The 15,648-nt window shown below is 39.5% G+C and overlaps 1 protein-coding gene across 8 annotated transcripts in view; it reads right to left on the bottom strand.

Moving 5' to 3' along the window:
• SYDE2 (synapse defective Rho GTPase homolog 2) overlaps positions 1-13,843 on the bottom strand; it is a 47,329-nt gene extending 33,486 nt beyond the window's left edge. For all 8 annotated transcript variants that reach the window (XR_014250998.1, XR_014250999.1, XM_082413679.1 and 5 more), the window contains exon 1: positions 9,032-13,843. Coding sequence is in view for 6 of the 8 variants with exons in the window: in XM_082413679.1 (XP_082269805.1) it covers positions 9,032-10,520 (1,489 nt within the window). In the remaining 2 variants the exon portion in view is untranslated. The remainder of the gene's footprint in view (positions 1-9,031) is intronic.
• Positions 13,844-15,648: the final 1,805 nt, after the last annotated feature.

Below are 15,648 nucleotides of genomic sequence, written 5' to 3'. Positions count from 1 at the left end.
AACAAAGTGAATCAGTTATACATATACAATATGTTCCCATTTCTCTTCCCTCTTGCATCTCCCTCCCTCCCACCCTCCCCATCCCACCCCTCTAGGTGGTCACAAAGCACCGAGCTGATCTCCCTGTGCTATGCGGCTGCTTCCCACTAGTTATCTATTTTACATTTGGTAGTGTATATATGTCCATGACACTCTCTTACCCTGTCACATCTCACCCCACCCCCTCCCCATATCCTCAAGTCCATTCTCTAGGAGGTCTGTGTCTTTAATATTTGGGTAATTTTAAACTCACTGCTACAAGGACTTTGGAAAACACAAGTAAGATTACTACCTTTTCATACAAAGATTAACTTTGAATAAATCTTTCAAAACAATTGTGCCTTACTTATTACTGAATATCTTACTGATTATTAAAAATTCAAAATAACGTTTGTTTCCCAACCATACAGTGCAGAAGCAACTTATGCAGAGTTTAAGTTATAAATATCTAGGGCAAAAATAAAAATAAAAGTCCCTAAGGAGGCCCTTGATTAGGACCAGGTATCCTGTCTCACAATAAGCACAACACAGCTATATTATTGACAGGCACAAACTCAAGCAGCAAGAATACAAGAATGAACAAAATAGCCCCTGCTTTTAAGGAATTCATAGCCCAGTGGAGGATGTCAAATACTTAGATATGTGTATGTATTAATATAATGAGATAAGACTCTAAAAATGTATATGTAACATTAATTCCATATAAAGGGGAAAATTTTTTTGCACTTCCAAAGAGTTACATAAAGCCGGCTTCAATGACAGTCAATAAGCTAAATAAATATATATCATAAACTAATTCACTACACATAGATAATTAAAACAAAACCACATTTCTAATTTTAAGATCATGTCAGGTTTGTAAATCGTGGTCTATGCTACTTTGAGTGTGTATTTGGTTGATTGATTTTAGTATTACAGCAAGTAAAATATAATAGTCCAGTGACAGAGAGTGATAAAAACACATTAAACTCTGAGGAGCTTAATAACAACCAAAAAATTAGGTTCACGCATACTCAAGGTTTTCAGGAATCTCCCTTCTACTGAAAAAAAATCATTTAAAAATGTAAATTTGTCCTTTTTATAACCCTAAATACCTAATCAAGCAGATTAATTTAAAAACAAAACAAAACCTTAAACACAAACTGGGTTTCAAGTTCAATAGTTCCAGAGGCAGGGATAGAGGAATAGACTAAGAATAAGAAGGGAAGGAATCTCTCATGAATGTCTACTATGTCAGATATTTATTTACTCAAGAAATATTTATTGAGTGCCTATTATGTGGCAGGAACAAGAGATAAAGCAGTAAGAAAGCCCTTAACCTCCTTTAACCTCCACAACAATTCTGAGACAGGTAGGATTATTTCCATGAGCCTCAAACATATGTGGAATATGGCCAAGGTGCTAGCCATAGAATTCAAATTTAAGCCTGTCTAACCTTAAAATCCTTGCTCTCACCTGTCTCCCCTACACCATGCTACCCACTAAAAGTAGGGAAGTAGGTGCCTCTCTCTGAGCATTATGATAATATCCACCAAGTTAACTTTATAGGGTGGCTCTTGGGATTAAGTAAGATAATGTTTGAAATACTTAGAAAACTACTCAGAAAAGTCAAGTAACTTGCCTGAGATCGCCTGTTGGTAAATAGAAGAGGCAGCACTCAAAACAAACTCTTCTGACTCCAAAGTTTGTAGTAGTACACCTGGTCTACTAACTAAAGGATACCCACCTCCACTCTCCAGGATTTAACATGCAAACATGTAACAGATAGTCAATAAATATCTTGAATTGATTTGATTTAGTTTAACTAATGAAACCTGAAGATTCAAGAGTCTTTCTATGGTTCTGTCTTCTTTACACTTAAAATTAAGAATTGATCTGGACATATATCCAGAAAAGGCAAAAACTCTAATTCAAAAAGACACCTGCACCCCAATGTTCATAGCAGCACTATTTACAATAGCCAGGATATGGAAGCAACCTAAGTGTCCATTGACAGATGAATGGATAAAGAAGATGTGGTATATATATATATATATATATATATATATATATATATATATATATATATATATATATATAATGGAATATTACTTAGCCATAAAAAAGAATGAAATAATGCCATTTGCAGCAACATGGATGGATCTAGAGATTATCATACTAAGTGAAGTAAGTCTAACAAAGACAAATATCATTCGATATCACTTGTATGTGGAATCTAAAAAAAGATACAAATGAACTTATTTCTAAAACAGAAACAGACTCACAGACATAGAAAACAAACTAATGATTACCAAAGGGGAAGGGGGTGGGGGGGGGATAAATTAGGAGTTTGCAATTAACAAACATACATGACTATGTATAAAATAGACAAACAAGGACTACGGTATAACACAGGGAACTATAGCTAATATTTTGTAATAACCTATAAGGGAAAAGAATCTGAAAAAAGAATATATATATATATATATATATATATATATATATATATATATATATATATTTATATCTGAATTACTTTGCTGTACACCTGAAACTAACACAACATTGTAAATCAACTATACTTCAATTTAAAAAAAAAATTAAGAACTGAAAGTCAACACATACTCAGGAATCGCTTGGAACTTCAGAGTTTTTAGTGACCACAACCTTTTGCTGAGTGCACTAAAATCTAAGATCTATTTCACACTTAAGGTCAAATCCTATACTATTTAACAGCATTTCAGACCTTCACAGGATATTACATGCAGTTTTGACATAATTATAAATTTAAAGCAAAAAACTACAAAATTATACAACTCACAATGGATATGAGCCATATCTATTTTATCTTTTTCTCAGATGTCTCTCAAAACATCCAAAATTTTATATAGACACATTATTTTGAGTCTTTTCAGAGTTTTTTGATGTACATTGTAAATGAAATAAACATGCTTCTACTTGTACTATATTCCAAGGAACTACAATGAGAAAAATAAAGCTACCAGTATCCCATATTTAAACCAATTGATACATCTATTGATATGTAATGAATATGTAATATTAAAAGGAATAATTACATCGTGAGACACACTACAACTATTTTTCATGAAACTACAAACTACATAAACTTGAGATGAAACAGTCTGCTTGGTATTGCTGAATATTTAAAAACACATAATGCTGAAGTTTAAATTTAGAGATAAATAGGTACATTATTATACGTTCTGATAAAAGCCAAATTTATTCCGTTATTAAAACTGAATATAAGCAACACATTATTCAAGGCAGAAAATTTTACTTGGGCAATTATTTATATATAACTTAAAGCATTTCATATTTATCTCAGTTAATTAAATGGATGCATATGAATATAAGTTACACAGAAATGGAAAGCTATTTACCATCGTCCCTTCACTCCCCATTTATGCTAAAATTAATGTTAAACCTTACTGGTATAAATGTAAAAGTTACCTTTAGCTTCGAATTTTATATATATGTGTGTGTGTATATATATATTTTGACATTTATATATTTGTATGTTGAAAGAAGACACAAGTAAAAAAGATATAAAAATAAGGGTGCAAAGTTGCAAGGCAAAAAAGTCTTTATTCTCTTGCAACTATACACGTTATGGTATAACTATCAGACTCTAATTAAAGTCATTTTCCTTGAAAATCTGTAAGAGAATGCGGAAGTGGCAATTAAAAGTTTTTCACTCAGAAAAATATTTACATAGTGGTGAACTACTCAAGCCAATTTTGTGTTCTCAACTATTACGTATTTCATAATAAATCTAGATGATTTACTATTACTAAACATTTAACTAGTGCCCCAGATCAAAATCAACAGCAAACTTTCTGGGAAATTATGTATTGCAGCCCTCATTGAAAATGTACAGTATCTACAGCATCTTTTCATCATTTAAAACATTCTACTGCAAAATCAAACTGTTGTTTTAGCTTACTTCTCTTTAAAAATCCTAAATAAAAGCATTCTTATGAACAATGTATTTGAGCTTAAATAAATAAAAGCAGCCCTGCTTATAGAGTCAAGCTTGGCAGCCCAAATGAAATTACTAGAATAAACTTAAGCCTTAGGTTTACATATGAGTGTGTTTATGTGTATGTCTTTATCTTTCCCAGATAAATCTAAATGAGGAGAGGGGTACAATGAAAAGAAAAAAGGTATTTTTCTATCTTTTATTTTTCCTCCCTTGTGACTAGCAATAAAAACTCTTAAGAAAAAAGCTGTGTGCTAGCTTTGGGGACAGGAAAGTAGAGAAGGAAACTTTGAGACTCTTTTCAGCTCCCTGAAAGTAATGAAGAGGAACAAGAGAAAAGAAGCACAGAAGAAAAGATGAGTAGAATAAATAAGTGCTCCTAAAGTGGTGTCCTCTAGTTCAATTCCCAATGCTCCTTAAAGCAGTCCTTCTCAACTTCAGATCATTTCACTCTCTATCCAGAATCCTAATATATTTTCACAAAGCCTGCTTGCCTTTCTCTTGATAACAGCTAAGCGCCAGGCATGGTACCAAATGGATTATCTTTTTTCATCATCACAGCAACCTGAGGACTGAGGCTATGCAGAGCTGAGTAATTTGTCCAAGGTCATAAGCCTGGTAAGTGGTAGATTTGATCAGAAACCCAGAATCTCTATTCTATTAGCCATTACACTATATGGCATTCTCTCTTGCAGATTCTAAAATCTCACTTTTATTGGTGCAAGATGAGACTAATATGGAGGGATCTGCTTAAACTTGTCATATATAAGTAGTAAGTATAAATTCATACACGTAAAACTGAAACAGAAAGAGCTCAAGTGCTTTGCTCTAATAGGGGTTAGTTTAAGTATCAAGTATCAGAATAAAGTAGAATGCTTTTTCAAAACTTTTTAAAATATATCAAGATAGGTGATTGAGATACTGAGAATTCTAGAACCTTACTACTCAAAGCGTGTACCAAACAGCAGCATCTACACTGCGAGCTTGTTAAAATGCAGAATCTCAAGGTCCCACCCCCATACATATTAAATCTTTATTTTAACAAGATTTTCAGAGAATTCATATGCACATTAAGTTTGAAAAGTTCTGCTCTATAACTGCCAACCACACTTTGAGTGGCAAAGGTCTGGAAAACAGCCTTAGGATTCTCAAAACATAAACACCACTTAGAAATGTAGGACTTTCAAAAATCAACACAACACTATTTTCTGCTGAATTTGTAACTCTCAATGTTTTCCTGCCACCAGCAACTCCAATGTTTTATGGCACTCTTCCCAAAACAAAAAACAAAAACAAAAAAATGGACTCACTTGCTTCTGGGGCCACGATGGCAGAATTTCTAACAGAAGAATTTAGAGCTAGAAGACAGTCAAAAAGTATTTGCCTATAGTTACCAGTCTTGAAAGGGCTAATGCATAAAAGAATTTGTTGGAAAAATTCATAAAGATAATGTAGTTCATAAAGATAATGTAGTTCATAAAGTTAAGAAATTGAAGCTACAAATACTTGAGAAGGGAATAGATAGGAATCTGCATTAACAGTGTCAACTTCACTTTAAGATATAATGCACAAGATCATACCAGCTATTTAATACTACTTTTAAAGAACTGTCTAAAGATTTTGAACAGAATATTACATGCCCAAATTTTTTTTCTTTCACAGATCACGGAGCAAGAAGAGTAAAGTAGGCTAATTATTTTTTAAAGCAGTAAAAGGCCAAAATAGCTCAACCCAGTGCATTCCGATTTATTTCTGAGTACTATATGCTAATTAAAACTTACTTATAAAGACTTATAATGAAGTATAGTCAGCAAATAGATTAAAATTCCTTTGTAACCTTAAGGCCTGAAGAAACTTTACAATATTTACTGTGTGTAATGACTTTAGATTTCTTCAATAATCATCTCAATTAGTAACAAATTGGTCAATCTGTGAGCACTACATTCCCAACTGCATCAAATCATTGGCAGTATTATACTATCAAAAGTTTTAGTGGTTCTTAGTAGGAGCCAGAAATCAAAACAGAATATCATTTTGGCTTCCATTTGTCATATGGCTTCAAAAATTTCCAAAACACCTAAGTAGATTAGGTATTTCTATCTCCTTATATAGTTATTCTGTGTTATAAATTCTAACTATAACTTTACTTTTAAAGAAAACATCATCACAAATAATATTGTACAGAAAAATGTGATATAAACCTTCTAAGCTATTTTTTAAAATACATTTATTTATTTATTTATATTTATTTTTGGCTGCATTGGGTCTTCGTTGCTGGCGCGGGCTTTCTCTAGTTGCGGCGAGCGGGGGCTACTCTTTGTTGCGGTGCGCGGGCTTCTCACTGCGGTGGTCTCTCGTTGCGGAGCACAGGCTCTAGGCGCGCAGGCTTCAGTAATTGTGGTACGCAGGCTCAGTAGTTGTGGCTCGTGGGCTCTAGAGCGCAGGCTCAGTAGTTGTGGTGCACGGGCTTAGCTGCTCCGCAGCATGTGAGATCTTCCCAGACCAGGGCTGGAACTGGGTCCCCAGCATTGGCAGGCAGATTCTCAACCACTACGCCACCAGGGAAGTCCCCTTCTGAGCTATTTAACATCTTTATACAACCAAGAATGTACTGCTTCATCGCGACTGCCCAGTTAACTTTTTAGAAAACATGATTAAAAGTAGAATCCAAGTAACAAGTTTGAACTAAACATTTAAAGGTAAAGGTTTAAGATGGATAAAGCAATTGACTAAAAGAAAGACTTTAAACCTATTCTAGGATTCCCTCATCTTCTTTGCAACTTTGAGGAAGTTACTTACCCCTCTAAACCTTGTTGAAATTCCATCCATCTCCTCAGTCCAAGCAACTTAATAGAATTAATTGGATCAAACCTCTAAAGAAATTTAGAGTCCCTTTGACCTTATATAAATAGGGGTTTTGGAGTCATAAAGACCTGAGTTTGAATCCACATAATAGTTTGAATCTATATATTAGTATACATAAACCAAATACTAGTTTAAGTGACCTTGGGAAAACTACTTAAACCCTTCTTTGCTTTTGCTGTTGTTGTTCAATAACAGCTGTCATACCTCCATGGGGGGGGGGGGGGAGGGAAGTAATAAAGATGATATGAAAACCCCATAAAGTATTCAGAATGGTTTTAATAAGTTCAACTAACCTTCATAAAAAACAGTTTTTTAAAAAATTAACTCTTCAAATCTATACTAGATATATAAACATTGCACAAATTATTTTTATCTTTCCTAAAAGATGAACTGATGATTTGAAAGGAAATAACATCTGAGAAAGTTTTTAAAACCAGAGATTATGTAAGTTTTTGTTTAGATTTCTTGTAAAATATCTAAAATACCATCACATAATAATTCTAATGTGTCATTTAATTTCTTTTAAAATTGGTTTCATTTAGTTTCTCAATGAAAAAACCAATGAATTCATTCCTAAGAGTTTCTACAGTTATTATTACTTTTAAAACACTTCAATGTTTACACAACAACTGAGGGCATTAAAAGCCATCAGATAGTAATGTCTAACCTTTGCAACAAAAGGGTAATACATATTTTACTTAAGTTTTATACAGATTTTTGTTATGGCTAAAAATTAACTGTCTTACAAAGAGTTAACTGAACCAAAATCAGTGGAGATAAAGATATAATAGCACTAAAATGTAATAAATGATTACAAATACTTTACTACTGGAAATGCATATTTTAATATGAACTTAGCATGAAGCACACCTCTCTTCACAAAAATTTACATTCTACTATCTTTTTATTCAGGTGGAATGGAATAAATTTGAGGGAAATTGACAGGTGTGGGTTAGAGATTTATAGATTCAAAAAAACTTCTCGTTTTGTATACACTTGAAGTGAATTATTTGATTTGTCCTCATTGTGTAATAAAAAGTTTTGTGAACTTTGTTTCTCCCCGTTTTGTGTTTATTGGTTAAAAAAGTTAATGTGTACAAACCTAGTCCTGTAGGATTTGTAATTCTTAACAGAGAAACTGCCAAGTACTGTGAATACTTTTACATTTCAGCATTTAATATTTTTTAAAGTATTACTGATATGTAAGTCATTATGTTCACTAAAAGTCTTTAAAAGTGTAGTCCAAAAGATCATGTTCTTTTTGGCTCAGTTTAAAGGTACTTCTTTCACAAGAGAATTCTCTTACTACTTACAACATAAGAGATTTCTAGAATGGATAACTTAAACCTTCAGTGAAAACTAAAAATCACACACATACAAAATAGGGAGTAAAATCCTATTATTAGGACAAATAGACTTTTTACAAATTCCTTTAAATGCCTACACTTTCTTAAAAAGTACATAAGACATACTTTTCTTCTGATTAAAATCCAAGTGCCCTTCATTTTCCACAATAATAAGATTAACTACATTGCTATGTTTTAATGGGGGAGGGGGAGGGGAGGGAAAGGTGAAGAGAAGAAACCTGAAATCCCACCTGACTAAAAAGAAGTATTACTATGATAGTTTTTTCGGTTTGGTTTGGTTTTGGGTTTTGGTTGTGTGTATCTGTCTGTGTACACAAACGCTTCTGACCGGGAGGTGTAATGAGTAAAATGACAGTTTATGAAGCCCATAAAGTCTAACATGGATCAAATTCACAAACTCCACAAACTTCTACAGATTAGCCCAGAGCTACAAAGAATAAAAGTCAAGGCAGCACCGCCCAACTCTTAAGCCGACTGAAAAGCAGCGTGTGGTGAACTTAACCTTTACTTACTGTTGCGCTTAGGACTACGTACACTGGTTCTTAGAGAAGAAAAAACAAAAACCCCAAGTTCCTCATGCCACTGTCTTAAAAAAACAAACAAACAAACAAAAACCGAGATAAGGCATTATACTAGGTAACCTGGAAATAGCATTAGGCTGCCACTGACGTGAACCTCACTTTGGCACCGGCACGTACCTGTCTGCAAAACCATACCTTCTTCTTCGCTCTTAAGACAGAAGCCCAGTCGGTAAACACATTTTGATTGCAAGGTATCCTACCTGTCAGCGTAATTCTTTGGTCTGGTGGCACCGAGACGACTTGGCTTTCCCGCATTTTCAAAGCGCCCAGATTTGGAGACGTTGCCTGCGCTCGGGTGACTTCGGGGGGTGTCCTACGAGCGCGACCCTTCATTCCCAGGGACAGCAGGCGTCCTTTGTACATCCACTTCTGCAGCTTCTTGACTGTCACCGCGGGCGGTTTGAGGAAGGGGAGCCCCTCCTGGCCGTCTTCTTTGCCGCGGCTTCCTGAGGAGCGGCGGGGGTCCTCGGAGCTGCGAGTCCGGAGGCCCGAGGGCGCCGCGGCCCGGGAGCTGCCTCCGCTCCAGCCGTCCATCCCGCCTCCACGTGGCGGGGGCTCGTCCGGTTCCCCGCGCGCGCCGCACCTGATCCAGCTGTCGCTCCGCCACCGCTGTAAGGGAGGCGGCTTGGCACCCACGCGGAGGCTGTCGAGGCTTCTGCTGCAGGACAGCAGCATCCGAGGAGTCCGCAGGCGGCCTCCCCCCGACTCCTTCGGAGGAGACCGGGGCGGGGACACCTGCTGCCAAGGGCGGCCGCCGCCTCCCCGCTCGCAGTCTCGGGGGCAGACTCGGCGGGCCGCCGCGCCGCAGGGGGAAGGCGGCTGGCCCGGAGCCCGGGCTCCCGCAGGGCAGCCGCAATGCGCCCTGCCCCGGTCGCCCTGCCGCCTGCCCGAGTCAGGGGGCAGGTCGTGCATGGCCTGGATCAGCAGATAATAGGCCTCTCGCAACTGGGTCTGCAGCCTGCCTGTCTCCAGACGGCCGCCCTCCGCCCCTGGGGAGGAGCCAGCGGCCGGGGGAGGCGGGGGCCACCGCTCCGCCTCCGCCCCCTCAGGCTCCGGCGCGGGCTGGGAGCCGCCGGGCAGGTTCTCGTAGTAGTCGGCGTCGTCCTCCTCGTCCTCTCCGCTGCCCTCGGAGCCCGGCGGAGCGTGCAGAGAGGCGCGAGTGAGCCCGCGGCCCGGGGGTGCAGCCTCCTTCCCGCTGCGCGGCCGAGGCCCCAGCGCCCCCGACCTCTCCGGCCGCCCTCCCGGGACCCGCGCCTCAGGACCCCACGCCTGAGGCGACGGCGGCGGTCGCTCCAGGCTCGGCCGGGCTCCGCTGGCGCGCTCCCGTAGGGACCCGTCCGGAGCACCCCCGGCGTCTCCCTCGGTAGCCGAAGAGGCCGCCACGGTGGCTGCTGCGGCCGCCCGGCGCCCGGGCCCCCCGGCGGCGCGAGGACCCCGCCTCCCCCGGAGCCTGGACAGCGTCCTCCTCAAAGGGTCCGTCATCCCCCTCCGCCTCAGCAGCCAGGCTCGCCCCTGGTGCGGGGAGAGCTCGGAGCACCGCTCGGGAGAAAGCCGCGCTCGCGGCGGCGGCGGCGGCGGCGGCGGCGGCGGCTCCCCATGACCTACACTGGCCCTCGCGGGCTCCTCACATTCTTGGCATAACTCTGCCGCGGGACGGGTGGGGGAGGGCGGCGGCGTCGCAGAGCGCATGCCCCGGAGCCCCGGGCCGCAACGGGGCGCGCGGGCCGCCGGCTGCCGCTCCGCGGGCGCCGGGCGAGGCAAGGCGGAGGGCGGGGGAGGGAGGTGGGTGAGAGGGAAAGGAGGTGGGTGAGAGCTAAGGAAGACCGAGGGATGCAGAGAGAGCGCACCGAGGGGGTCGGGGGCGGTGCAGAGAGTCGAGGCGGGAAAAAGAAGGAGCGGGAAGGTGAGTCTGGCTGGAGGCTGCAAAGTTCTGGTTGGGGAGACGGAGAAAGGGAAAGTGCCCTCCTGGCTGCCACTCAGTCACCTTCACCACCCTCCGCGTTGCCACCGCTGCACGAGGCGTGTCCTATAGTGCAAGTCCTAGCTTGAGAGAAAAAGATTGTTTTGACGGATAAGGTATGAGTACAGGTGTATCTCACTTAGTGCAGTGTGTTCTAGAAACGTTCCGAATCATTTTAATTTGAGGGAGCTGGCTATTTAAAGGAAATTTGCAGAGATTCCTTTTCAATTAGGAAGAATCCTTTTGTCCAAAAAATCACCACTGGTGTCTCTTTTTAAAGTCTATTTTTCTTTCTTCCTGCCTTCCTTCCTGTTAATGCATGCTAACACAAAATTAATTATGGCATAAACCAAAACTTGTAAAACGGAGGCGCAAATATAGCCTCCCCCATCACCTAACACTTTGTTTTAATTAAAACTGGGTTGAAAAACAATTGGGTTGAAATTGAGAAACAATGTTATTTGGAAATACCAACTCTCTCTCAAAAGCATTAAATTCCATGTTTTGTGTAACAGCTGTAAAATACCTTGTGTTGCCACAGAGCAGTGGACTTGTTTGTGTTTGATGAGAATCAATCTGATTTCAGAGTTAAACTTTTTAGCGCTTATGTATTAGAAGGGGCCTTTGTCTGAGTACCTCATGAGTGTACTACTAACTCCTAGCACAGTAGTTGCACCTAGTAAGTACTCAAGAAATATTTGTTGAATAAACAAATGCTTGCATAAGTGAATTTAACTGACCCTATTTTCAACGATATATCTCTATGTAAGTTCCTTTTTTTTTTTTTTCCTATCAATCAGTCAAAGGCTCCAGCCTCTAAATGTGCTTTGATCTATACTTCCTTTATTAGTACCTAGTCTCTGCATCCTGGAATAATTTTACCTGCATCTCTATTTGCAGAAATCTTACCCATCCTTTAAGGTTCCATTCAGCTGCCTTCTTCATGAAGTTGTCTCTGATCTTCCACATGGACATGATCTCTCTTCCTCCAAACTCCAATAGTACTTTATTCGTACCCACTCAAAGTATGTTTATTATTTTTTGTTTTTTACAAGGTGCACCCTATCTCCCGTACAAGAAAATTCATAAACTCCTTGAGGGCAGAGACTACTTATACTTGACTTTTATATTCTTCATAGAGTATAACATCTTATACACTGTACATGATGAATAAATATTTTAAAACTAATGTCAACTTTAATTTGAAGGAAGCAAATGACTTTAATTTCCAGTCTATTGCCTGACTCTCCACTAGACCATACTCTATTAGTGTTGTTTTAAAATTCTTTCAGTGATGTGTAAGAACACACTTTGTTAAATAATCTTAATTCTCATCTAGGAAAATACAGTGAAATGTTACACTACAATTTGCATACATTACTATTTATAGTTCTACACTATTTTTATTCTGTGGAACCAAAGCTATTTAATGAATAGTCAAGGCATAAAATTATGTCCCAGTGAAATATTCCCACAGGAAATGACTGATGATAAAGCTGCCAATGGTGTCTATAAACACAATTTGATCTCTATCTCAGAAATTGTTTCCATTCCAACTCTTGGTTGCAAAATCTTTTTATTCTTTGTAGTTAACACAGTTGTTAAGAATACCATAAGTTGCATATCTATGTTAAAATGAATAGAAAAAATATAAGCTGGAAGGTCTTGGTTGAATTTCATCCTTAATTCAACTTGTCATCTCGTTGAGTTCAGGAACTATAAAACATATTGGCCAGTATAAAATATTATGCAGTATTCTAAGAATTATTCAGAACTAAGTCTGATGCTGTACGGCACAACTGAACTTAAAGTTGCTTTAAAGTTGAGAATGTTCTATCGCATAAATTCCCAATTTTTAAGAAGTATTTTGGGTCACAACAACAATGAAGGCAGTCATAGCTATGTGACACTATTTATTAACTTTAGAAATGTAAATCCCACTTTTCTGTATGTGCATAACACTTCAATAAAAAGTTTATAAAAATGTAATTCTAAGAAGACAGTGCCCTCAAAACTTACCTATACATATAATTAAGACAGTGACAAGATATGAACATAAGCTATATTGTGTAAAATCCTTTTTGTGTTTTAACAATTTCTACCCTATTCCTGCAGTTACCTCAATTGTCATATGTTTCTAATCAACAGATTCCTATGAAAACTAGGAGGTAGGGATATATTTTCCAGTGTTTGTACTTGCTTCTCACTGACTTGGAAATCATTCTGATGCCCCATGAATTAACAACTATGTGTCGGCACTATCACAAAAGATAAAATAACTGTGGGATAACAGGGCTCTAGTAAGCAGGGAGGTAAACTAGAGATGGGGTCATACTGACTCAGTCTAGGAAAAGGCAGGAAAAGCAGGGCAGGTTGAGGCAGAGGGCTAAGTCTAACAGCAGTAGAAGGGAAATATCTAGGTATCTTATGGTTATTTTCTAGGCAATGTAGGGTGCATTTCTGTCTCACTGCTACTCAGTCTTCCATTCTTGGTTCTTAGTGGAACCAAAGGCCAGTTTAACTTGGCATTTGCCCAGTTCTCTCTCTCTAAACTGCCTTATGGGGATCCTCTGGTGTAGACCTACCTGGTCTGCCATGCAGTTCCATAAATAATTGAATAAAAAGTGCTTCAGCCAAAAGCTGACCGCATCACCACTGCCCTGGGAATCAAAGAAGGCATGTCCTCAATAGAGCGATTTTTTTCTGTTAATTTTCTCGTAACAGTGTCTGGCAATTGGTAATATTCTTTTTTTTTTTTTTTAATTAATTAATTTGTTTAGTTTTGGCTGTGTTGGGTCTTTGTTTCTGTGTGAGGGCTTTCTCTAGTTGCGGCAAGCGGGGGCCACTCTTCATCGCGGTGCGCAGGCCTCTCACTGTCGCGGCCTCTCTTGTTGCGGAGCACAGGCTCCAGACGCGCAGGCTCAGTAGTTGTGGCTCAGTTGCTCCGCGGCATGTGGGATCTTCCCAGACCAGGGCTCGAACCCGTGTCCCCTGCATTGGCAGGCAGATTCTCAACCGCTGCGCCACCAGGGAAGCCCGGTAATATTTTTTACCTCATCCCACACCCCCAACCAAAGTAATAAAAAGGAGGCTTTTGCTAAGTACATATGTATTTTCTAATATTTAGAAATTTATAATGTTTTAGAATATTCACTATTTCAGCTTCTCTTATTACATATTTGGGATATGCAGAGTAACTTGCTCAAGGTCACCATAATAAGTGAAGGGGAATTCAGACCCCATCTATCTGATTACAAAACCACTACAGCCCTGGGATATTTCCTTGTATAGAAAAAGAGAACAGACATCTTCTACTTGCACTGACTTGAACCTTTGTTTTCATAGGTTGGTCACCTTTCAGAAAAGATTTTAATATTTTATGAGCTTTTGTGAAATGCAGCTGAACATTGGAAAGCTGCTTGTTGAACGTTTGGAATACTTCTCTGTGCAGTCCTCTTCAAGGGTGTTAGAACTAAATCCTATAATATATTCCCATTTAACTGTAAATATTAAGCCACAATGTGAAACTGCATCCTGTAAATGTCGTCTAATTTGAAAAGTAGGACGAGCTACAATTAAATACTTTAAAGACAAAATATATGCATCCTTAAAACCACAGGAGCTCTCAGATAAGCCCCTTGAAAAAGTGAACTGGTATAGCCTGTCTTTCCTAAATGACTTGTGCCTCAGGATAACCCATAGTTGAAGGGAATTTGCTCTTTTGCAGAGCTGTCATTCTAATAACAAGATTTGATGCAATAGCAACATTTTTTATCTTAAAGAAATAATGGCTCTACTAATGGACCTAGGCAAAAGTCACCAATGACTACTAACATCACAAAGGGAGAAAGAGACAACCTGACATTACATGGCCTCTGATCCAGTACACAACACCACCTATGATGTATTCTTACCAAAAATGAAACCTGAGTCTGATCAACCTCAAGATCTGATTACCAATTTCCAGGTATTACAGAGAACAGAGGAAAATGTTCGATAGCACCATGGGAATGCGATCACAAAATCCAGACTATGGGAAGCTACAGGTCAGAGGATCCAGTTTCTTCAACATATTAACCAATTGCACTGTATGAACTTTCAAAATTTTAATTGGATTCCAACTTTTCAAATAGATCCTGGCAACTGTTTTAAAGCAATACAACTTTGAGGGCAGCCAAATAATATACACTGCAGGGATGGCAAGAGAACGTTGAAATCTAGGTCCAAGAACTATCATTCCGGGCTTCCCTGGTGGCGCAGTGGTTGAGAATCCGCCTGCCAATGCAGGGGACAAGGGTTCGAGCCCTGGTCTGGGAAGATCCCACATTCCGTGGAGCAACTAGGCCCGTGAACCACAACTACTGAGCCTGCGCGTCTGGAGCCTGTGCTCCGCAACAAGAGAGTCCGTAATAGTGAGGGGCCCACGCACCGCGATGATGTGTGGCTCCCACTTGCCGCAACTAGAGAAAGCCCTGGCACAGAAACGAAGACCCAACACAGCCATAAATAAATAAATAAATAAATAAATAAATAACATTAAAAAAAAAAAAAAGAACTATCATTCCAAACTCTGAGTGGTATAATGGAATTGATCTGAAATCAGATAGAACTAGTTCAAATCCTAATTTGATCAATCATATACCCCAAAACCACTGATCATGGTGAACTCTTGCTCATCTTTGCCAATTCCAGATCAGTATTTCCCCTTCCTTCTAAAATTCCACAGCTCTTTTGAAATACCACCTGCTGCCTCTGCTTTTGTAGTCATCTACCAACTTCCCCTTCATTCCTGCTAACATCTACCTCACTATTTCTTTCTCTCCACTATTTTTCTTGTCATCACTCTTGGTGATTTCA

Source organism: Balaenoptera physalus, assembly GCF_965194825.1.
Source record: "Balaenoptera physalus genome assembly, chromosome: 1".
NCBI classification, from domain to species: domain Eukaryota; kingdom Metazoa; phylum Chordata; class Mammalia; order Artiodactyla; family Balaenopteridae; genus Balaenoptera; species Balaenoptera physalus.
Note: the sequence above shows the minus strand (reverse complement) of the source record. Positions and strands in the feature narration are given on the sequence as shown.